The sequence below is a fragment of the Oncorhynchus mykiss genome, chromosome 4 (assembly GCF_057628025.1).
Source record: "Oncorhynchus mykiss isolate SJ-2025 chromosome 4, ASM5762802v1, whole genome shotgun sequence".
In the NCBI taxonomy this organism is placed as follows: Eukaryota; Metazoa; Chordata; class Actinopteri; order Salmoniformes; family Salmonidae; genus Oncorhynchus; species Oncorhynchus mykiss.
In genome coordinates, this window is record NC_143025.1 from 61,679,820 (window position 1) to 61,704,489 (window position 24,670).

The window sequence follows — 24,670 nt, forward strand, 5'->3', positions numbered from 1 at the left end:
AAGAATTAGAACAAGGACTTTCTGTTCCTTGTTAGAAACGAATGGAGCTATCGTCAGACCGGCTGGAATGCTGTGTTCCTTACAGGACATTCTGTCTCTACCCAGGGAGGGGAGAGGCCTTTGGCTAGTAGTAGATTGTTTAACAGGTGGCAGACAATGTGGGAAGGCTTGTGAACTATACTGCCATTGTATCTGAGAGGAGGAGAGACATTTATGACGAAATATGAGGTATATAAACTAATGTTCATGTTATTATGGGTAGAGCTCTCGAAAATAAACGCTACTGACTAATTATGAGACTGGTCTCTGTCCATTTTATGCAAATAAATATCTTACAAATTCTTAGAAATGGACAGAGTGTTTTAATTGAACATATAGGAAAGAAATTCCTCTAACAATACCCCCAAAAACGACTTAAGTTATACTTTAAAGTATTTTTACTTAAGTACTTTACACCACTGCAAGCAAACTACAAGTTTAGCATGTGATACTATCAGTGCACAGAGCTACAGGCATGTGAATTCAAGTGGGAAATGGAATTTTGGATAAAACCTGTATCAAACTCATGAATACTGTCATTTTCAGTTAAACTGTCAATGCAGTTCTGATGAGGCAATTAGTGTTACAACAAATTACTGGGGGCTATAACAGCCACTCTAGACCAGGTGGGTGGAATTCAATATCTGTTTTCATTTTCTAACTTGAAACATGTAATATATAACTTGAAACATGTAATATATAACTTGAAACATGTAATAGGGCCATGTACGCACTTTGTATTCCAAGGACAGGGTAATAAACCTAGTGTTAAACAGAAACTACTTTTACCTGTTCTCTACTCTGGCGACCCTTCTTTGCATGGTTCTGTTAACCTGTTAGTTACGCCCACCTCATGTTCTCACAATAGGTGGCACAATAACCTGCATATAAGCATAAGGTTAATTTTATAGTGTTTTGGTGGCCAGGCCACCGGTGCAGAGCCTTGCTATCATATGTAAAAAAGAGCATTAAGCATACCTTGAGAGAATCACTCTTTTTCTAGTGTTTGAATGAGAAAATTGAGTACAACATTAATATCCAACATTAACATCCGGTGACGTGTTCGTGCTCTTTGACAATGCACAGACACATTGTGCTGGCATGTAAATCGGTGTCGGAGAGAACGCAAAAGTGTTACATTTGTGTAAATGTTATAACTCAATTCAACAATCTCTAGAATAATCAATTTGTCGAGCTAATTGCCTTCACTGAATGTATGTCTTACTAGGTGTGTATGTATGACGCAACAGGGTTTGAACCGATGTCGATGCCAGATCTGACTGACAGTCGCACCGATCTGCGTCTCAAAACAAATGTGGATGTTGATTTGCTGCTTCTGTACCACAACTCTGCCGCATAGTTACGATTGTTGAATTGCGTGTGGGCATTCCTTGTCAAGTTACATCTTTTTGGCGACGAGAATAAAACTGGATCAGCATGTACAGGGCGATGTGCTAGCTAGCTAAGAAACAATGGAGGTAGTCAGTTAGCTAGCTAGCTTAATGAGCGACGGTGAGCAGCCGCCGCTGGAGGGCAACGCCGACAACCAGCAGCACATGGAAATCGCTAATGAGGATCATAGACAAGTTGGCGTAATAATGGCAACATTGGGACTATCACTGAGTTTGTGAACGACAACGAAGACTTGACGGAATATGTGGAAAGGTTGGGACACTTTCTTGGCACTTTTTCTTTGGGGCTATGTTAGCGGACATGCTCCGTGACAGATTAGTCTGTGGCATTATTGAGGACAGCATATAGTGCCGCTTGCTGGGGGAAGTCACACTGACTTTCAAGAGAGCATTGGAACTATCTCAAGGGATGGAGATGGCCACTAGTCATGTAAAAAATATTCAAAAGGCCAACAGTGTAAGTTGTGCAGTGCATCAGGTGACAAAAGAGATGGCAGGAAAAAGAGGAAAAGCAGTGGAATGTTTCAGATGTGGGGGAACACATTATGCAAACAAATTTAAGTTCAAGCATACTGTCTGTCACAATTGCAACAAAAAGGGACATTAAGCAAAAAAAAAATGCAGGGGTCCTAGGAGCAAGCCAGAAGGTGGGCAGGCTGGGCAAGGCAAGTTCACAGCAACGAAGCCACAGTCAACACGCACAAAGGCTTGTTCAGGTACAACCGCGTGGTTTTCGGATTGGCATCCAGACCAGCCATTTTCCAGAGGACAATGGACAATCTGCTGCAGGGGATCCCTCATGTACCAGTGTACCTGGACAACATCCTGGTTACAGAGGAGGAGCACCTCCACCATCTGTGTTAGAGAGATTCTCCAGTCAGGGCTGCACCTGAAGCGTAGCAAGTGCACATTCCAAGCACAGAGTGTGACATACCTAGGTCACACTATAACAGTGCAGGGTCTGTGTCCTGTGGAGGACAAAGTCAGGGCAATCAAGGATGCTCCAAATCCCAAGAACGTGTCTGAGCTCAGGTCGTTCCTGGGCATGTTGAACTACTATGATAAGTTCCTCCCGGAGCTGTCAGTGTTGACTCCACTTTATCAGCTGCTCCACAAAGACTGTAAATGGAAGTGGGGGCCAGCTCAAGAGAAAGCTTGCAAGGAAGTGAAAGCACTACTACAATCAGCACAACTGAGAAACCCATTTGATTCGCCACGCACGCTGACGAGTGCTGAGAAGGGTTATTCACAGTTAGACAAGGAAGGTCTGGCCATAGTTTGCTGTGAAACGCTTCCATCAGTACCTCTGCCGTCGTCATTTCACCATATGCACTGACCACCAACCACTGATGAGCCTTTTCAGTGAATCAAGATGTATTCCTCCCATGGCTTCAGCAAGGATACAGCGCTGGGCCATCACACTGTCAGCTTACCAGTACACTGTCGTGTACAGAGTGAGGAAGGACAATGCAAACGCAGATGCGTTCAGACACCCGCTACCAGAGATGCCCACCACAACTGTGGTGCCTTCCGAGACAATTTTCCTAATGGAGAGATTGTCAAACTCACCTGTAAATTCCAAACAGATCAAACAATGGACAGACCGGGATCCTATCCTGGCACAAGTGCAAAGATTCCTTATGCAAGGCTGGCCTCCTGTAATATAGGATGATGGACTGAGACCTTATGCCAAGTGCAAAACTGAGCTGAGTGTGCAGGATGACTGCATACACTGGGGGTACAGAGTGGTTGTTCCACCCCCTGGCCGTTCACAAGTCATGGATGAGGTCCATGAGGCTCACCCGGGTGCCTCCCGGATGAAAGGTTTAGCCAGATCTTACATTTGGTGGCCTAACATGGATTAGGAAATAGAAAAAAAAGTAAAATCATGTTCTGAGTGCCAGATCAACCCTTTAGATGGCGCCACTACATCTGTGTGAGTGGCCTGATCGCCCATGGTCCAGGCTGAAAATAGACTTTGCAGGCACTTTTGTGGGCCACATGTTCCTTGTCATGGTAGACGCGCACTCCAAGTGGCTGGAGGCTCACATCATGAGCAACATCACAGCGACCACAACCATCGAAAAGCTTCGGCAGGCGTTTGTAACCTATGGTCTGCTTGACTCTCGTGTCCGACAACGCCACCTTTACCTGTGATTTGTTCCAAGAATTAATGCGGAAAAACAGGAGTCGCCATGTCCGAGTGCGCCGTTTCATCCGGCCTCAAGCAGCTTAGAGGAGAGGAGCAGGCTGTGCAGACACTGAAAGAGGGGCTCAAAAAGATGACTGGGGGAACCATTACAACTAAGCTCTCTCCGTTCCAGTACCACATCATACCACAAACAACAACAGGACAGGCTCCAGCTGAGATATTGATGGGCAGAAAGCCAAAAGCTCACCTGGATGTACTATGTCCGGAGATCAAAGCACGAGTGGAATGGAAGCAGGAGAAACAAAAAGAAAGACATGACCACCTCGTGAGGGAGAGACAGTTAAAACCCAATGACACAGTCTACATCCACAACTTCACAAGCAGCCAACATTGGTTGCCAAGTACCATTCTGAGTCAGAGTGGCCCAGTCTCCTTTGTGGTCAAACTGACTGATGGTCGATTCATGCGCAGACACCAGGATCACGTTCACCTGCGCTATGACAAAGAAAATGCCATGTTTTCAGACGGAACAGCTACAGGTGGTAGTATACAAGTGGAAACCCCACAGGAAACAGTTCATGAGGAACAGGGGCATTCAGTGGTTCTTGCAGAGGGTAATGGACTTCCTCTTACAAACACCTAACCAGCTCCCGTGGCCTCAGACCCAGCTCCACTGGGACACGGCTTACCCGTGTGTTGTTGCACACCAGGAGTACAGCGCAGATCACAGCGTAGTCACGAGCCTCCTGAAAGACTAACTCTGTAGTTGAGACGAAGAGGCTTGTGGTGTTAGTGTTTGTTTGGAACAGCAGACCTAGTGGAAAATAAATAAGGACTGTCAATTTTTGTTTGTTTACATTTACAGTAACACTAGCAGAAGTTCTAAAATGTTGAAAAGAAAACACTGATGGGGTTTACTTGTTAATCATATGTTCTTTTCTCACAGGGGGATTGAAATTAAGGTGGGAGAAGTGTTATAGTGTGGACATTATATAAATAATTACATTGAATATGTTATTGTACTTACCTGCAATATAGTATGATTACTATTCATGTGTTCATGGTTATTATTGGCATTGGCCTTGACATCATCAAATGGGAAACGTCATCACCCAGAGTTGTACCTGTTCAATGTGATGGTTGAGTGGGCTGTATCACTTTGCTGTGTTTGTGCATGGCTGTACACCTTTAATTAGGTTGAAAGTAATATTGAATTGCGTGTGGGCATTCCTTGTCAAGTTACTGCACACTGTAAACACATAAACCAACCCAAGCTATGTAAATGATATGCTACGATTGGAGAAGAACACCCCTTCTTGTGTCCACGCCTTCTGGTGCAGTCAATGTACGGGTGAACTTCTGTGTTCTAATACAGTGCGCTGTCAACGACAAGATGGCAGTGAGTGAGTCTATGAAGGGTCTTCTACTCTACCTCTGCATCTGTAGTCATGTTTCTACTGTGGAAGCGTGGGAACTCACCTTGCTTCACACCAACGACGTCCACGCAAGGGTTGAGGAGACGAGCAACAGTTACGGCAAATGCACCAAGCCTCCGTGTTTTGCCGGTGTGGCAAGGAGGTTTACGAAAATACAGGAGATCCGGAGCCGGGAGAAGAACGTGATGCTGCTGGACGCAGGCGACCAATTTCAGGGAACCGTTTGGTTTAATGTATATAAGGGAGCCGAGGCTGCCTATTTTATGAATAAACTTGGCTACGATGCGATGGTAAGCAGTTCACATCATTCCAGTAGAATATTAATGTGGGCGACTGTATAATTTCATAATGGAGGATGCTCTCTGGGTGACCACATTTAAAATACCCATATGCGGGACAACAGAATGATTTGGCACGACATTCTCCGGACACTATCACTATTTCAAAATAGGCCATTATCACTGTCAATCGTGGATGATAATTCTTCACGTTTAACGGTGAAAGGTCCAAACTGCATCTGCATGCCAGTTTCATGGGAATATCTGCATTTAGAATTTGTGAGCAAATTAGAGCAGATGGTTTTAACCTTCCAGTATTTTGTTTCAATAAAAGCACATTGTTATTATATATATATATATATATATATATATATATATATATATTTACTATTCAGCTATCTAGCTAACCATCCTAAAATCTCATAACAACTGAGGTGGTGTTTTTGGTGTAACAGTAACGTTATACTATGCTGTTAAGTTTGTATCCGATATGTTGAATACTAATGAATCATTATGATCTTCCAAGACATTGATTCAGCTTTGATCAAACTTTACTAAAGGACCACAATTGTGAGAAGTGGCGGTGCGACGCAACCCCTGCTCAGCTGTATTGAACGAGCTAATTGAAGCGCACCAAGACTAGCCTACTCATTTATTTGCCTCGGGCAAAACTTAGTGACGCAGAATCTTGACCCCATGTGTGGCTGTTTTATGAAAATCTGGAAACATGTGTCCAAGGAAACATTTTCTGGTTAGTGTTAGGAAATGATCCTTTTTTAAAACGGGATTGAGTGAAGTAGCGGAAAATGATGATTGATCAACTAATTAGCTACCCTCACAAATTTGAAGAAATGACCTTATATACACCATCTTTCAGTTACTTACTTAGGTAGCTCTTCGTCACAAGCACGCGTTTTGTAAGTATTATTGTTAGGCCGAACTGTCCTCTCCATGCGTAGCTGGAATTTACCCCGAAAGGATTTAAGAAATGTGATTGGTTGATATTGTCTGGCCTACCTCTCCTCTTGCACTTTGCAGGATATCAGATCTCAACAATGATTGGAAAAGTCTCTAACACAGCCTTTCTTAAAGTATGGGTCGCGACGTGTCATAGTACATGTATAATTAGTTAGTGAATTGATTTGGCCAAGTGCAACTGCGGTCTCTGTTCAGTGCGCTCACTGCTTAGTAGCGGTCTCTGCTCAGTATGGCAGCTGCCGGTGTGCTTCGCGGTTTACCAGATCTTTCTTTTCTTGAGTGTTCTTGACGTTCACTCGGTGACAAGCTGCAGCGCTGTCGTTTAACAGCAGATGCGCTGTCAGCCACTGACTTGTCATTGCCACTCCCCAAATTGACTCATGCTAGCAACAAGTTCTGACTGAGCTCAATCGTCACGAAAAGGCAATAAATACACCGATGAGTTTCTCTTTCATACAAACTTTGAGAATTAACGAGGAGATCCCTCAATGTGATTTGTGGGGGGGAAGTGCTTAGTAACTTAATGAGACAATGAAAACGAAAAAAAATCCTATAACTATAACGACACGTCCTGACTAAATATCCACAGCATGGCTGTATACCTAGGGAATTCTTTCAGAACAGGGCAGAATGCGTCAGGAAACAGTGTTTCGACAGTGGAAAGTAGGTAAACTAGCAAGGCATTGTCATTTTAGAAAAAGGTGATAAGCAGAACTAAGGGAGTACTGTCTCAGTAGTTTATGCGAGTTTCTCTTTCAAACAGTCCCCTGGCCTTGTACACAGCTAATAGCTAACGTTAGGCAACGCGAGTTAGGGTTGAGCTATCAGTAGCTAGCTAAGTAACTACAACTGAAGATGAAAAATGATCAAGCCTACTGTACATCTTACTGTAGAAATAGTTGGAAACAAGTCTAGGTTGGAACCGTTGCTGTCAAAATACAAGTCATTTTTATTCTGAACTGGAATAAACTGATTGAAGCAAGATACTTTGAAGCAAACACACAGTTCTGGGTTGTTCATCTACAGCAGGAAGCTGTCTCCTGCCTAACTGAGAAAGCACAAGATGTTCTGGTCCTGTTTGGCTCCACATACCTATGTCAGTCAGGGTTCTCAACATTACCAGTACCACATTCTTATGATACACTGCTCAAAAAAATAAAGGGAACACTAAAATAACACATCCTAGATCTGAATGAATGAAATATTCTTATTAAATACTTTTTTCTTTACATAGTTGAATGTGCTGACAAAATCACACAAATTATCAATGGAAATCAAATTTATCAACCCATGGAGGTCTGGATTTGGAGTCACACAAAATTAAAGTTTGATGTAATGTCCTTAAAACAAGTCAAAATGAGGCTCAGTAGTGTGTGTGGCCTCCACGTGCCTGTATGACCTCCCTACAACGCCTGGGCATGCTCCTGATGATGGTCTCCTGAAGGATCTCCTCCCAGACCTGGACTAAAGCATCCGCCAACTCCTGGACAGTCTGTGGTGCAACGTGGCGTTGGTGGATGGAGCAAGACATGTCCCAGATGTGCTCAATTGGATTCAGGTCTGGGGAACGGGCGGGCCAGTCCATAGAATCAATGCCTTCCTGCCACAGCTCGCATTGATGTGCCATCCTGGATGAGCTGCACTACCTGAACCGCTTGTGTGGGTTGTAGACTCCGTCTCATGCTACCAATAGAGTGAAAGCACCGCCAGCATTCAAAAGTGACCAAAACATCAGCCAGGAAGCATAGGAACTGAGAAGTGGTCTGTGGTCCCCACCTGCAGAACCACTCCTTTATTGGGGGTGTCTTGCTAATTGCCTATAATTTCCACCTGTTGTCTATTCCATTTGCACAACAGCATGTGAAATTTGTCAATCAGTGTTGCTTCCTAAGTGGACAGTTTGATTTCACAGAAGTGTGATTGACTTGGAGTTACATTGTGTTGTTTAAGTGTTCCCTTTATTTTTTTGAGCAGTGTATATTTAAGCAATATATGGCCAATATGTGGTATATGGCCAATATACCATGGATAAGGGCTGTTCTCAAACAGTGCCTGGATACAGCCCATAGCCATATGCCACAAACCCCTGAGGTGCCTTATTGCTATTATAAACTGGTTACCGATGTAATTAGAGCAGTAAAAATACATGTTTTGTCATACCCGTGGTATATGGTCTGTTATACCACAGCTGTCAGCCAATCAGCATTCAGCGCTCGAACCACCCAATTTATAAATATTTTTAAATTAAGTGGACACTTCTGATGACGTTTACACTGCTCGCAAGTATACACTGCTTGCAAGGGGCGAGGTAGGAAGGAAGGAAGGATTTATTTTTAAATGAACCACCCTTGGCCGGAAATTCACCACTCGTTCATCCCTCTGATTGCGGTTTCAGTCACTGGTAACTTGCGCTACAGTCAATTATGAGTGCATGTCTACTTATATTAAATATATAATTATTAATATACGTATAACTAGAAAATAAATTAGCTAACTGACGTTAGCCTGCCCAGCTGGAACTTCTGAAGGAAAATGTTTTATTTCTACACTTTCCAAAAGATAACCAAACAAAAACAAACTTTTTACATAGTAGCAACATTTCTAACTTATTGGCATTCGTTTTTACTTACTTGCATGTTGACTTCTCCATTGATGTTTAAGTTTTCGCAGACTTTTCTTAGCGGAGGTACCATTGTCGCCGATTGAATTATGGGGCGTTTCAGGCCCGGAGTGAACATAATTGTACACTCTCAAAGCCGACTGAAAACGAGGACTGAGGGGCTTACTTTGCAAACTTCCCTTGCTTGGCTAATCATTTGGACCACCCTCCAAGATGGCGATGGAGATTCCCCCAAGGGCATAAGGCGAGGGTAAGTGGGTGTGTCTTAAGTGTTTGGACCACAGCCCTATAGAACGTTAGTTTTCCAGGAACAGGGTTGGAGAGCCCTCATTTTGAACTTCTAACGCAGATGGGTGTTGCTTTGACTTTAATGCAGGCAAACTTAAATCAGTTTTACCAGCATGTCACATGTGCAACCAGAGGGGGAAAAAAAAAAAACTAGACCTTTACTCCACACAGATGCATACAAAGCTCTCCCCCGCCCTCCATTTGGAAAATCTGACCATGATTCTATCCTGATTCCTGTTTACAAGCAGAAACTAAGGCAGGAAGTACCAGTGACTCACTCAATACGGAAGTGGTCAAATGATGGATGCTACACGACAGGACTGTTTTGCATACATTTTACGCATGGTTGTCCCGGGAAGCAACAATTGCGTCGTCCCCACAGTGACTAAGTAACATATCCCAACCAGAAGCCATGGATTACAGGAAACATCCGCATAGAGCTAAAGGCTATAGCTGCCACTTTCAAGGAGCGGGACACTAATCCGGACGCTTATAAGAAATCCCACTACGCCCTCAGATGAACCATCAAACAGGCAAAGTGTCAACACAGGATTAAGATTGAATTTTACTACACCGGCTCTGACGCTTGTCGGATGTGGCAGGGCTTGAAAACTATTAAGGACTACAAAGGGAAATCCAGATATGTTCGCGTCACTGGGCAGCTTCAATCAGACCAGCTAAATGACTTTTATGCTCGCGTCGAGGCAAGCAACACTGAAGCATGCATGAGAGTACCAGCTGTTCCGGACGACTGTGTGATAAGACTCTCGGTAGCCGATGTGAGCAAGACCTTCTGTTACGCACGCCTCTGAGGGAACGCAACACCCTGCTACAACGCAACTCTCCGTGAAGTGAAAGAGGTATGGACTGTAGGTGTGAGTAAGGATGACAAAAGGCAGAGAATTTACCGTTTACTAGGAATTTATTCCTTCACACGGTAATATGGGGAAAAAGGGCTGGACGGAACCAAAGCAAAGAAAGTAAATCTCAAAGCCCCCTCTCCTACCTTACCTGCCTACCCACCTAATTTGGCACCACCTGTTGCCCTACCAAAATATAGGGGGTGGTCCGCCCAGGTCTTACCTAGTGTGCCAAGACGGTGAATATACTACGAGTATATGTATGCCCGCGGGCCTCTTGCCTAAGCACTCCCTAGGTGCCTTCCCCTTCCCCCTGGGAACAAATGAAACAGAATATTAAACAATCCACTTCACAACAAAACTGAGAAGAAAAAAATAACTCAGGCCATTAAAGAAGCTCTGACAAAGCAAAAACACACCAAAGCTGCTACCACCACCAACAACAACTAACATAGTACATACCAACGACCAACATGCTATAACCCGCAGTCATCAACCTTCTCTCTCAGCAATGATCTATATCACAATCAATCGCTCCCCTGAACTACAGAACACTGGCTTTTATAGCTTCAGAAGGCATTGGAAATTGGAGACAGCTGCATCCTGACGAGGGGGCGGGGTCAGCTCTCCAAATAATCGTGGACTCGACCAATCAGCTGCTGGGGGATTGCAGGAAGCCGTCTCCTGAAACACACTCAAATACACAAACTACAACACAGAAACTGGGGAACGTAACACCTTCAAACAGGTCAACATTCACAAAGCTGCAGGGCCAGAAGCATTAACAGGACGTGTACTCAAAGTATGCGCCGACCAACTGGCAAGTGTCTTTATTGACATTTTCAACCTCTCCCTGACCAAGTCTGTAATACCTACATGTTTCAAGCAGACAACCATAGTCCCTGTACCCAAGGAAGTGAAGGTAACCTTCCTAAATGATTACCACCCCGTAGCACTCATGTCGGTAGCCTTGAAGTACTTTGAAAGGTTGGTCATGGCTCACATCAACAGCATCCTCCCGGATACCCTAGATCCACTCCAATTCGCATACCGCCCCAACAGATCCACAGATGACACAATCTCAATCGCACTCCACACTTTCCCACCTGGACAATAGGAACACCTATGTGAGAATGCTGTTCATTGACTACAGCTCAGCGGTCAACACCATAGTGGCCACAAAGCTCATCACTAAGCAAGGACCCTGGGACTAAGCACCTCCCTCTTCAACTGGATCCCAGACTTTCTGACGGGCCGCCCACAGGTGATAAGGTTAGGCAACAACACGTCTGCCACGCTGCTCCTCAGTACTGGGGCCCCTTCTGTACTCCCTGTTCACCCGCGACTGCATGGCCAAGCACGACTCCAACACCATCATTAAGTTTGCTGACGACACAACAGTGGTAGGCCTGATCAATGATAACAATGAGACAGCCTATAGGGAGGAGATCAGAGACCTGGCAGTGTGGTGCCAGGACAACAACCTCTTCCTCAATGTGAGCAAGACAAAGGAGCTGATCGTGGGTTACAGGAAAAAGCGGGCCGAACAGCCCCCATTCTCATTGACGGGGCTGTAGTGGAGCAGGTTGAAAGCTTCCTTGGTGTCCACATCACCAACTAACTATCATGGTCCAAACATAACAAGACAGTTGTGAGGAGGGCCCACCAAAACCTTTTCCACCTCAGGAGACTGAAAAGACTTGGCATGGGACCCAGATCCTCAAAACGTTCTACAGCTGCACCATCGAGAGCATCCTGACCGGTTGCATCACCGCCTGGAATGACAACTGTTCGGCATCTGACCGTGAAGCGCTACAGAGGGTAGTGCGTACGGCCCAGTACATCACTGGGGCCAAGCTTCCTGCCACCCAGGACCTATATAATAGGCAGTGTCAGAGGAAAGCCCATAAAATTATCAGAGACTCCAGTCACCCACATAGACTGTTTTCTCTGATACCGCACGTCAAGTGGTATCGGAGCGGCAAGTCTAGGACCAAAAGGCTCCTTAACAGCTTCACTGGGGCCAAGCTTCCTGCCACCCAGGACCAATATAATAGGCAGTGTCAGAGGAAAGCCCATAAAATTATCAGAGACTCCAGTCACCCACGTCATAGACTGTTTTCTCTGATACCGCACGTCAAGTGTTACCGGAGCGCCAAGTCTAGGACCAAAAGGCTCCTTAACAGCTTCTAACCCCAAGCCATAAGACTGCTGAACAATTAATCAAATGGCCACCAGACTATTTACATTGACACCCCCCCCCCCCCCCATTTGTTTTGTACACTGCTGCTACTCAAAGTGTATTATCTATGCACAGTCACTTCACCCCTACCTAAATGTACAAATTACATCAACTAACCTGTAACCCCGCACACTGACTTGGTTACAGTACCCCCTATATATAGCCTCGTTATTTTATTGTTACTTATTTTATTTTTTACTTTAGTTATTTGGTAAATATTTTCTTAACTCTTCTTGAACTGCACTGTTGATTAAGGGCTTGTAAGTAAGCATTTCACAGTAAGGTCTACACTTGTTGTATTCGGCGCATGTGACAGTTTGATTAGATTTAATTATCAGGTAGAACAGAAAACCAGCAGGCTCCAGACCTCCATAGGGTAAGAGATGAGTACCCTGCCCTATACAGTGCACTACGTTTGACCAGGGGCCTTTTTGTTAAAAGTAGTACACTATAAAAGGGTGCCATTTGGGATGCACACTGGTGTGTAGAGATATATTTTCCGTAGGGTCTTTAGGGATCGGGTACTCCGCGGTGTATTCATCTGTGACGTACAAGGGACAAGTAGCCTGGAGCAAGGTGTCAATGTGGTGGACAAGACAAGTCCAGACAAAGGTCTTCAATTCTCAGTGTGACATTGTCTGGGAAAAATTGAAGCCATATTCATAATATGGTCAGGAAGCCTACCCCAGGAGGATGCTAATTAGTTATGTATAAAACAAATAATATATATTTTTTCTTTCCATCAGTTGTTAGGGGACATGCACTTACGTAGCAATTAGATGAAGAAAAACATTAGATAAACTCATCTAAAATGGACTTGGCAGCACCATAACACCAGAACAGTATGGTTGGTTGAACATGGTTGTTAATCGGGAAATATTGTGGTTGACCTTTGCCTTTGTTTGTAACTTTATAGGCTCTGGGGAATCATGAGTTTGACAATAACGTGGAGGGACTTATCAAGCCGTTTCTCCAGGAGGTGAAGTGCACAGTCCTCAGTGCTAACATCAAAGCAGATGACACACTTGCCCCACACATCAGCGGGCTTTATTTCCCATATAAGATATTTGATGTTGGCTCTCAGAAAGTGGGCGTGGTTGGATACACTTCAAAGGAAACACCTGCCCTGTCACAAACGGGTACAATTATGTTTTGACTTGATTAAGGTTTTGATTGACGTTTTAGCTCCCCCTCTTAATGTATCTTCCTTCCTTCTCTCCTCAATCCTTTTATTCTCCCTCTATTCAGTTTCATATTCATGCATTCGCTCCTCTCCTACTCTCGTCACAATAATCCATATTGATTGCTCTGTCCAGGTTGCTTCATGTTTGCTTCCATTATTTACACTATGGTTTTAATAATGTCTTCCTCTAGATCAGGGTTTCTCAAACTCGGTCGTCGGGACTGCAAGGGGTGCACGTTTTGTTTTTCGCCGTCGCACTACACAGCTGATTCAAATAATTAACTAATTACCAAGCTTTGATCATTTGAATCAGCTGTGTAGTGTTAGGGCAAAAAACAAAATGTGCACCACTTGGGGTCATAAGGACTGAGTTTGGGAAACATTTCAATAATTTCCCTGATATAAAATGTATTTTTGTTCCTCATTCTGTTGCAGGACCTAACTTAGTGTTTGAGGATGAGATTGATGCCCTTCAGCCCCAGGTCGACAAACTCATCACCCTGGGGGTCAACAAGATCATCGCCCTCGGTCACTCTGGCTTCGTTACGGACAAAGAAATAGCCAGAAGGGTGAAGGGCGTGGATGTGGTCATTGGAGGACACAGCAACACATTTCTGTACAACGGTACGGTATGCATTGTTTACCACAGACTACTTTTGTTTAATATTTACAATCATAGTAGTTTCATCTGCCAGCCAGGGCTCTCTCTGAGCTTGGGGATGAGGTTACAATCTCTATGATTGTATTTCATCCGAACACCATCATTTTTAACTGTCATAAGTTTTTGTAATGACTTGTGGAACCTACAGTTGATTCCCGAACTGAACATGCATGTGTCCCTGGCTGTCTTCAGTTTTCCTTCCTTACAAGCGATCCAACCATGACATCATGTAATGGAAAAACAGACTGGAAATATAATTGGAAGCATCAGTGGTCTCACTCACAGCACCATAGAAACTCCAAAACAACAAGCACATAAATTCTGCCTTCAGTCCTGAAGGAAGAAGGCTTACTAAAAACTCAACCAACAACCACACCTTGCTGTTTTTACCACACAGGCAGTATATTACTTTATGCCTCAGCAGCTCTTGGTCTGTGATTTGAGGGATCCACATCCTTAATTAGTGCAATATCAAAAAGCTGGAACAATGAGTATCTGCCACCTGTCTTACCTGATGCCGATCCTTGCCTTTTGTTTTTGCGTGCGTCCCAAATGACACTCCCTACAAAGAGATTAGGGTGCCATTTGGGATGTAGCCACAGTTAGCTTGTGCCGTGCTGAGCTTTTTCCACAACAGCAGCCATGCTTCATATTGGTTAGAATCAGTGCACTGGCTGGTTCCCATGCTTGCAAGTTCAGTACCTATGCTATGCTGCTTTTTCTTTTTTTAAAGAGCGAGGACTCTGTGATGGCTATAAGGATTCCCTTTGATGTGAGGCCTACACTTTAGAACAGTTCACTAAACCACAAACAGTAAGCCCTTTGTTCAGTAATTCTGCCTGGAAAGTCAGTGTAGTTCAGGCTGATGTGGTGGGAAAGTATGGCCTGGATCCATTCTGTTATACAGCAGCTAATTGAAACCCAGTTTATATCTTAATGCATTCATAGTTATTTAGGTGTTGTTTAATTGCTAGGCTGTTTTCTTAAGCATGATTACAATGCAACTGATGCTTGATATGTAAAAACATTCAATTCATTCCATTGTTTACATTCACTGTTTCGATAGGAGAGAAACCTTCCTCTGAGGTTCCGGCAGGTCCTTACCCCGTCATGGTGAAATCAGAGGATGGGCGGGACGTCCCTGTGGTGCAGGCCTTTGCTTTTGGGAAATATCTGGGTTACCTCAAGGTGACATTTGATGAGGCTGGCAATGTGGTCCAGTCCACAGGCAACCCCATCCTGCTGGACAGCTCTGTACCAGAGGGTGAGTACAGTACTACTGAGTAAAATGAGATGAAGTTGCCAGTAAGTGTGTCTTAAATGGCACCCTATTCTCTACAGTATATAGTCCACTACTTTTGAACAGAGCCCTATTGGCCCTTATCAAAAGTAGTATAGGAAATAGGGTGCCATTTCGGACCTACACTGTGAAATGGACATCTGTTTGCATCAGCAGTGCTACTGTTTATTTTATCACTTGTGAAGTGTGAAAATAGCACGTTTTGGTTTTCTTGACTCTGTGTAGCATGGTGATACTGTCCTATGTTTTGTAATCATTTGAATGTCTGGTGGAGAACACTACTGAACATTACTGTGGACACATACCATTGACCTTCTACTTCAAGCTTTTATTTCATATTTACTAATTCAATGAGAATGTGTTTCGCTTAAGCATGAGTTCACTGTTACAATCTGCTATTTATTAGAATTTTAACGTGAAGACTACGTCAGTTTCAGTACCACTATCAGTATAATTTTTATTAATATATAAAAGTATTCAACTTTATATAGTAGGGTTGTTCCACAAATGTAGTGCCTTTTGCGTCCCTTTAATATTATGTCTATCTCTGATAAGTTACCCAGGAAACGGCTGAAAAATAGCCCGTATTGATATGTAGCCATATAAGGTCCATGAAATCAACTTGGTATCATCAGATAACAGTCATGTATTAGCCATCGCTTAGATAATTAATTTGATGCATCAGTAGCAATACAAGGATATAACATTTATAGAAGAGACAGAAATGCTTATGGGGGAGGAGTTGCTGTATATATTCAGAGCCATATCCCTGTAATGCTTAGAGAAGATCTTATGTCAAGTGTTATTGAAGTGTTGTGGTTGCAGGTTCACTTGGCACATCTAAAGCCTTTTCTTTTGGGGTGTTGCTATAGGCTATCTAAATAATATGTGAAATGCTTGATAATGTATGTAAACCGAGAAGTCTACTTTCCTGGGGACCTGAATATTGACTGGTTTTCATCAAGCTGTCCGCTCAAGAGGAAGCTTCTCACTGTAACCAGTGTCTGTAATCTGGTTCAGGTTATTAATCAACCACTACAGGAACAAGATCATCCACATGTATCGATCACATTTTTACTAATACTGTAGAACTTTGTTCTAAAGCTGTATCCGTACCCATTGGATGCATTGATCACAATATAGTGGCTATATCCAGGAAAGAAACATTCATGTTGAAATTCCCAAATTGTTTGCCTAGTCAACTTACACACAACTCTGACGCACACTTATCCCACCAGACATGCCACAAGGGGTCTTTTCTTAGTCCCCAAATCCAGAACAAATTCAAGAAAACGTACAGTATTATTATTGCATGGAACTTCCTTCCATCTCATATTGCTCAAATAAACAGCAAACCTGTTTTTTTTTTTTTTTAAGATAAAGCAACACTTCGTGGCCCAATGCCTCTCCCCTATTTGACCTAGATAGTTTGTGTGTATGCATTGATATTTAGGCTACATGTGCCTGTAAAAAAAAAAATTTGTTCTGTCCATGAGCTGTTCTTGTATAATGATCTGTATTATGTTTTGTGTGGAACCCCAGGAAGAGTAGCTGCTGCTTTTGCAACAGCTAATGTGGATCCTAATAAAATACCTTTGATATTGAATTTTAAAAGCCTGTTCTGCTTAATGAAGTGCACTTTAATATAGTCACATGGAGAATTCAATAAATACTTTTAATATGAATAAAGGCTTGCTAAAGTGCCAAAATTCAGCATCAGTCAAACCTGTCACTTCCAAGTTTCACCACCATTGTAAAGCCCTAGTTGTTTGTTTTCTTCGACAGTCACTTCTGAAGACTACTATTTCATGTGAGTAGTGATTCATTTACATCTGACCCTTATTTTAAGGTGAACTGAACTCTCGTTTTAAAAAGGTGAAACTATTCCATTGAACATCTAATAGTCAAATCACAGAGTAAAAGCAGGTGAGCAAGTTCTACTCTTTCTTTTTTTGGCCATTTTCTTGTGGAAAACTGAGCGGGCCAAGCATAACATGTCAACCTAGTTACCCAGTTAGCACAGTGGATCTGGGCCAATTCCGGCTGATAGTCAGACTCTGCCGACGTCATGTGGCCTAAGTCTGGGCCGCCTTCGGCAGTATTGCTTATGGTTAGGATGCAGGGATTTGAACTCCGGCCGATTCCGGTGTGAGTTATCTGGCCCAAATGTATTACTTGGGGCTCGGGCCTACTCTCTGGCAGATGATTACACGGGCTGCTTTATATAAATAATATTTCAATAGAAAAATACATTCTCAATGTTTGATCAAAAAATACAATTTATTTTAAAAATGAATTTCTTTAAGAGTCCTGTTTAAGTAGTATTTTGATGCTTTGTGCAAGGCAATTGATACGCATTAACTTTGTGGCTGGAGCCTCCCGAGTGGGGGAGCGGTCTAAGACCATGCATCGCAGTGCAAACTGCTTGCCAAAGATGCTAGTTCTATACTCGTGCCGGCCACGACCAGGAGACCCATGAGGCAACGCACAATTGGCCCGGAGTCGTCCGAGTTCGGGGAGGGTTTGGCCGGCCGGGATGTCCTTGTGCTGTAGCGACTCCTGTGGCGGGCCAGGCGCATGCACGCTGACATGGTCACCAGGTGTACGGTGTTTCCTCCGACATACTTTTGTGTGGATGGGTATAATTTGTATGCATAAAATGTATAATAGTAATTTAAATTACTTATTTGGGTAATTTTGTATACATTTAAATTTGCATCGGGACGCTTCTGGGGCAATCCTGGTAAAATGCCGGCTAAGTTGACAATTTCCAGTAGATGGAAATGGGCCGATTCTGGGGAGTCATTCATTTTGATTCTGGGCCGACTGTTAAGGGAATTTTTATCAATGATGACTAATTATGTATACATTAATCAGGACTGACTAATCCAAATAATATTATGTTGCTGTAAATGTATGAGTTTTCTTTCTTGATCCCAGTACTGAATGTGTGTGTGAATGTGGTCAAGAGTTAGAACAATGACTGTCTGTTCCTTGGTACAAATGAATCAGACTGGCTAGAATGCTTATCTACACGAGAAAACCTTGACTCGTAAATTATATTAAATTGGTAGGGAGACGGATGTGGGAAGGCTTGAGATACAGCCTTTGTACTGGAACGGAGATGGCACGGGTTGGTGTTGGAACTAATGACGTCATTTTTGGTTTATAACCTGTGGTAACCTGTATCGTGTGGAGTACTCTCGTGAATAAACTGCATATGATTTCTTCTTGTCAGACCCCAGTATTCTTGCTGATGTAAACAAGTGGAAAAAGGCCCTGGCAAATTACTCCTCCCAGTATGTGGGGGAGACCCTGGTGTATCTCAATGGAACGTTTGAAGAGTGCAGGTTCCGAGAGTGCAACCTGGGAAACCTAATCTGCGACGCTATGGTGAGTTAGTATCCAGGACAGCTACCCAAACCTGGTACCTTTCGGTCAGTCTGTAGCCTACTGATGAAATCCTGTTATTTTGCTGTAGGTACACCACAACATTAAATATGCAGATGAGCTTCAGTGGAACCATGTCAGCTCCTGCATCGTCCAAGGGGGATCAATACGGTCATCCATAGATGAACGCAGCCGAAATGGTGCGTTTGCCTTTTATGGGGCTGTTTCCTGGACAACAGCAGAAAATTGGAGATTCTGCATTGAGCTTGTTTTTTGTTGTTGTCCAGGACTAGGCTTAATCTGTGTCCAGGAAACCAGCCTTGTTTGCCATTTCTGGGGTTTTCTCCCTCAATGTGGAAACTGATTTAAATGTATTTTGTTAGGTTCCATCACGATGGAAGACCTGATTGCTGTGTTGCCGTTTGGAGGCACCTATGATCTGGTGCAGCTGAAGGGCTCCACTCTGAGGAAAGCTTTTGAGCACTCTGTCAGGAGATATGGAGGGAACACAGGGGAATTCCTTCAAGTATCAGGTATCAGTCTCCATTTCATTGGTAAAGAGGGTCATAATGTCAACTGGTTTAGGTTACATCAGGCACTTGTCTCCAGCTATCTATCCCCAAGAACCTGTGCACCTAAATTGAATTTACTATCGTTTTGCTTTTCCCTCTTAGTCAAACTACATGGAGAGGAATGAGGACAAGTGTTTTGGACTGACTTTATTTCACTCCTATAATCTCAATAGGATTCCATGTAGAGTATGATATGTCAAGGCCCCCAGGGGAGCGTGCCAGGAGTATCAGTGTGCTCTGTACAAACTGCCGGGTGCCCGTCTATGAGCCACTGGACAACAGCAGACTATACAAGGTGGTCCTGCCCTCCTACTTGGTGGAAGGAGGAGACGGATTCTCCATGATCAAAGAGGAGAAGCTGAAACACGACAGTGGTGAGCTCACAGAATTGAATAGATTAGAACACTAAGGGTGCCATTGGAGACTACCAATTCCCTGTATAGTGCACCAGGATTGGGGTCAATTCAGAAAGTAAACCAAATTCTACATTTTCCTCAAAGCATTAAGAGAATTGAAGTTGGAATTTCAGTGTACTTCCTGAATTGTCCGCAATGTAATTGACCCCAACCCCGTAGTCCACTAAATAAGGAATAGGCCAGGGTGCCTTTTGGGACACTGATAATATCTCTAGGGATGAGCTCCTTTCTGCAGACTCATAACTTATTTTATGAACAGGAACCCCTTGAGCATTTTCTGTTGCACAACTATTATTTACCAGATAAGGTGTTGGTTAACTGGTTCATGGGGGTTGAAAATAGTTTATCTTACAGGTGACATGGACATTTCGGTGGTGGCCAGCTACATTACTGAGAGGAAGAAGGTGCACCCAGCTGTAGAAGGACGTATCAAGATTTCCAACTCAAATTCAGGAGGATCTGGACACACAATTCTGTTAATCCTCATAGGGCTGGTGATGGCTCTGTCTAGGAGCCTATGAGATCCCTGCCTGCAACGCTAGCTCGCCATTGGACGTGTTCTGCTCAGCATCCAAGGGAAGAGCTCAACTCTAGTTAGTCTAGTGAGAGTACAAATTAAGGACATTGGTGAAATATCCATTAACAAGGCGCTTAGATATTTCTATATAAATACTGCAGCTTGATATGCACTGTCAATGACACACTGGACTTCTCTAGACAGGTTTTGCTTTGTCAAGTCTCATGTACAGTAACTGCTGTCAAGCTCTTGCTCAGAAATTCTGTTTATATAATAGTACCAACATAAGAACACTTCAACAGAGCTGGAAACAGATGCCCACTGGCTGTTTTAATGTGTGCAAAGTATGCTTGCTTAACCAGCATTAGTTTATGGGAGAAGATATACAATGAGCTCTGTTTTTTTAAGCTCTTTGGGACCAGAGAGGTATCTAGAAAGGAGATAAATGAGTTGGTCAACCATTTGTAAATATTTATAGAATTCTTTATTATGGTCATGAACGCTATACTGTTTTTTTTATAGGATGGTATAAATTCTGATTAGGACTTTCCTAAAGTTGGTTAGCTTGTTTCAAATCCCTGTTAATTCTAAAGAAATACATTGAACCAGAGGTCATATAAATTGAGTTTCTCAGTTTTAATTTGTAAATAGCCAATGTGAAATGTTTTATGTGGCTTAGTTGTGATATTGAAATAAGCTTGGTAGTAGTACATTTAGATGTCAATGTTGGTCTAGCTGATATTGAACTGGCTCTCATGCAACAACAAAAAAATGAAAGTACAATGCCTCATTCCATCTAATGTAGGGTTTAAAAAGGAAACAATGAAATCCGTGTGAGTGGTGTGGCTTTGCTGCTCTCACCATTGATCAGGAGTATTCTGAGGAAAAGGAACACTCAACCTCCCAAAGGCTTTATTCTTTACAGGGGCCAGCCATTCATCTCCACCCACCGCTGGCAACAGTGGACTGGGAATGCACGTGGTATTACCAATGAAAGTATCTCCTTTCCACAGTGGGAGAAACAAGATTCCAAGGGAGGGCAGATGGAAATCGTATTAGGTCATATGCAGGACACAACAATTTAGAAAACTGAGAAGCTGACTTTAAACATGCGCCTAACCACAGGTCTCAGCTCATTGCTTCAGCCTGCATCTCTATTTTTACAGCACACAAATTAAACCATAATTACCACGACAAACACATACGGTCGGGGAAGACCTCTTACATTGACACATCAAGAAGGACCTCGGTGCAGCAGCCAGCTATGACATTTGACCAAGTAAAATCATTAAATATTTTATTGTACATTGGAATTTTCACTGCACTTTCGCTCCAGGGAAGGGAAGCGTGCTGTTATCTACATCCACTGGCTACTATCGGCCGATGGCTCTCTGTCCCTGCTGAATAGACATTATCACGGTATCCGCAGGAAGGTACACAAACTACATCCTGGTACCTTCCTACTTTATAAATAAGCGTGTCTTAAACATCTAAATAGTTTGGAAAAGACATGGTTGGCCTGTGTATCCGATTCTTAGGAATTGACCTTGCCAAGCTCTGGAAACAGTTCTTCGACAGCAATATCCATCAGAACGTAAGTCATCTGAGGGGCAGAGGACAGAAACAAGAGAGAAAACAGATAATGCACCATGAGACCTTGGCTGCAGAGAGAATTGTCTCCTTGTTTAGCTTTACCTGCTTGTTAAGAAGAGGCTGCTGAAAACCGTCAAAGAGAAGCCTGATGCCCTCGTATTTGGCCTCCTGTCCGATGCACTTTTCCACAAAGTCTATGAGGTGAAAAGACAAAGACAATACAGTACAACGGAGGCCCACTTAATCCATAAAAACTCAAACTATACCTTTGGCAGGTGATTCCATCAAATTATTATGACTATTTCCATGGATGATGCCATTGCACTTGTTCAACATGCAGCGTTTCTGCCAGGACATGCTTTCAAAAGTAGGACCAGGCTTCCAGAGATTAGAATGAACCGATAAATCAGGGAGTGTTCACCAGACACAGGTTGTGTCCCAAAATGGCATCCAATTCCCTTTATAGTGCACTACTTTTGACCAGGGCCCATAGGGGCATATGCACAGGCAATGGGACTTATTGATATGATGAAATGGAAAATATCTGGGCTTGGTGAAAATGATTCTCTGCGTCTGGATGTCATTTGTTAATACAATGTAACAAAACGGAACTTGCTCGGTGGCTAATGAACTGTGATTAAGACATGAATCCATCATGCTGATAGCTAGATATCTTGAGTGCATACTGGATCTGTGCAGCACATGAATACAGCAAAAGAATACTAGAGAACATGTCAGGCAATGCTTGGTAGCCTGAGTTCCAGTCTGTTTGTATAATAACAATTTGGTGGGTGCTTATATTTTCTTATTTCACGCATGTGTGTTTAGAAATGTTTTTTTGCATTTCCCAACTCACCGTCGGCGAGTGCCAGTCTGTTTCTGTTATCATAGCAACTCCTTGTCATATCATGTTTGTCATGCCATGATCAGGCTAAAAGCTTGGGTCTAACCTGGCAAATAATTCATCATCTCTTCAAATGCCTTCTTGGCTCTTCTCTGCTTGTCTCCTGTAGTGAGTTCCTCACTGGTCTCACAGAACACAGCATCTAAGATAGGGCAGAAAACATCATCATGAGTCTGGGAGAAGTGGATCAAGGCAAGGCAATTCCAGAACTTAATGGACAGTAATTCACAACAGTGAGATTGGATAAGCACTGAAGTGGAACAGCAACATCTACAGTGATTGTGTGTATTGCCCTAAAACCCTTTGGTGGAGCCTTAGGAAGGAAATAGGAGGGGTCGGGGAAGAAAAACAGTCAAAGGTTTATAAAGGGGGAAACATTACTGAAGCAATTCACTGTACCTCTGAGCATGGTGACGAGAGAGACGACGTGATGCTCCTGCAGGATCACGTCCAGTTTGTGCTGGATGTAGTTATCCATGTAGGCCTCCAGCGTGTTCTTGAACAAGATCCGTCCCCCTGACAGGATGTGGTGCAACCAGTCTGGCATGTGGAACACCACTCGACCTGTCGGGTCAAACAATCATTTCATCAAATTTATTTTGTTACATGAGCAGTTGTCACAAACACAGTCTCGCAACACAGCACCAAACACAATGAGAATAATCATGGCTGGGTAATAGGTGTGGGTCTGACAGTCCTGACCTTCCTACAACTAGCACTGTGACGGTCACAATTCTGTTTGTACACTTGCTTGCATGAATATTGTTCTTAATAAAAGCTATTTTAAAAAGCCATTACACTTTGTTATTATCATCATGCCATTTCATTTTAATTATTATTTCAGGTTACTTATAAATATGAATCAACAAATTAAGAAATGCCAGGTTGGCGAGTGTCATATTTTCGTATTGACATCGCTAATGGAGTCAAAATAAATATGCCTACTTTGTCCTTGTTTTACTTTCATGTTGGACTTCATTCATTACCATCAGTTACTAGGTTATTCAATTACAGTCACAGGCCTACCTACAACCTTCATATACAACTACACACACACACACACACACACACACACACACACACACGTACTGTAGTGGCCATCACTGGCAATACTAAAACCCTCCATATTCTTTCACTAGATTCACTTCTAATGACAGCCATATTATGCTCAAGATGTTTGTGTTATTTGTGTGACTACCATATTTCAAATCATGGTTCAGTCACAGGGGACTACTTCTTCCCTGGTGCCTGGTCACTTACCCATGAACATCATGTAGTCATACATCCCTTCCACTGAGATCACCTCCATAAAGCAGTTCCGGTTGTGTTTCTTCTCCAGGCCCTCGGGCAGGTTAGCGTTGTTTTTGTACAGGTCAGTGAATAGCTAGGGAGATAGAAATCTTTTATATTGACGAGAAATGGACTACAAAACGCACAACTCAGCCTTTCAAGGAAGTTCAGAGTGAGTCAAACCACACAGTTAACACAGTCTGCCACACTTACTTAATCGTTTAAATCTGAGATTATACATGCAACATTTCCATGGAATGTTTTTTCAAAAGTGCTAAACTCTGGAATGACCGGAACATTCTCTCATTACGGTTAGTTGAAGGAACATGCAAATATTTATCATTGTGACTGAAATGAGCACATCCTGTCAAAGAGCAGGGCTAAGGAGTATTTGACACTGACAAAAACACTTTTTTTTTTTTTTTTTTAAACGGAAGATAGTCAAATATTTGGTTCCAGCATTCATCGTGGGGTCATTTGTAAAAACACCTGAGAGTTACGAGGAATGGTTTTAATTTATTAGTTGGGGTCAAGGCCAA

The 24,670-nt window shown here is 43.0% G+C and overlaps 2 protein-coding genes across 30 annotated transcripts in view; one reads left to right on the top strand and one right to left on the bottom strand.

The window, feature by feature from the left end:
• Positions 1–1,101: 1,101 nt before the first annotated feature.
• Positions 1,102–23,636, top strand: LOC110522099 (5'-nucleotidase). Its single transcript, XM_021600219.3, has 9 exons — positions 1,102–5,329; positions 13,222–13,444; positions 13,924–14,112; positions 15,216–15,413; positions 18,688–18,842; positions 18,931–19,039; positions 19,223–19,372; positions 19,585–19,785; positions 20,182–23,636. The coding sequence occupies exons 1-9, from the start codon at positions 4,886–4,888 to the stop codon at positions 20,346–20,348; spliced, it is 1,836 nt and encodes a 611-aa protein (XP_021455894.2). The 5' UTR covers positions 1,102–4,885; the 3' UTR covers positions 20,349–23,636.
• Positions 21,235–24,670, bottom strand: part of snx14 (sorting nexin 14) — a 32,793-nt gene continuing 29,357 nt past the window's right edge. For 15 of the 29 annotated variants that reach the window (XM_090232464.1, XM_090232468.1, XM_090232461.1 and 12 more), the window contains 4 exons: positions 24,102–24,225; positions 23,241–23,405; positions 22,888–22,983; positions 21,731–22,131 (listed from right to left, as the gene is read on the bottom strand). In XM_090232464.1, the coding sequence (XP_090088590.1) occupies positions 21,944–22,131; positions 22,888–22,983; positions 23,241–23,405; positions 24,102–24,225 (573 nt within the window). In that variant the 3' untranslated portion in view covers positions 21,731–21,943. Of the gene's footprint in view, positions 22,132–22,887; positions 22,984–23,240; positions 23,406–24,101; positions 24,226–24,670 lie in introns of all 29 variants that reach the window. The other 14 variants (XM_090232471.1, XM_090232470.1, XM_090232469.1 and 11 more) reach the window with 1 other exon arrangement.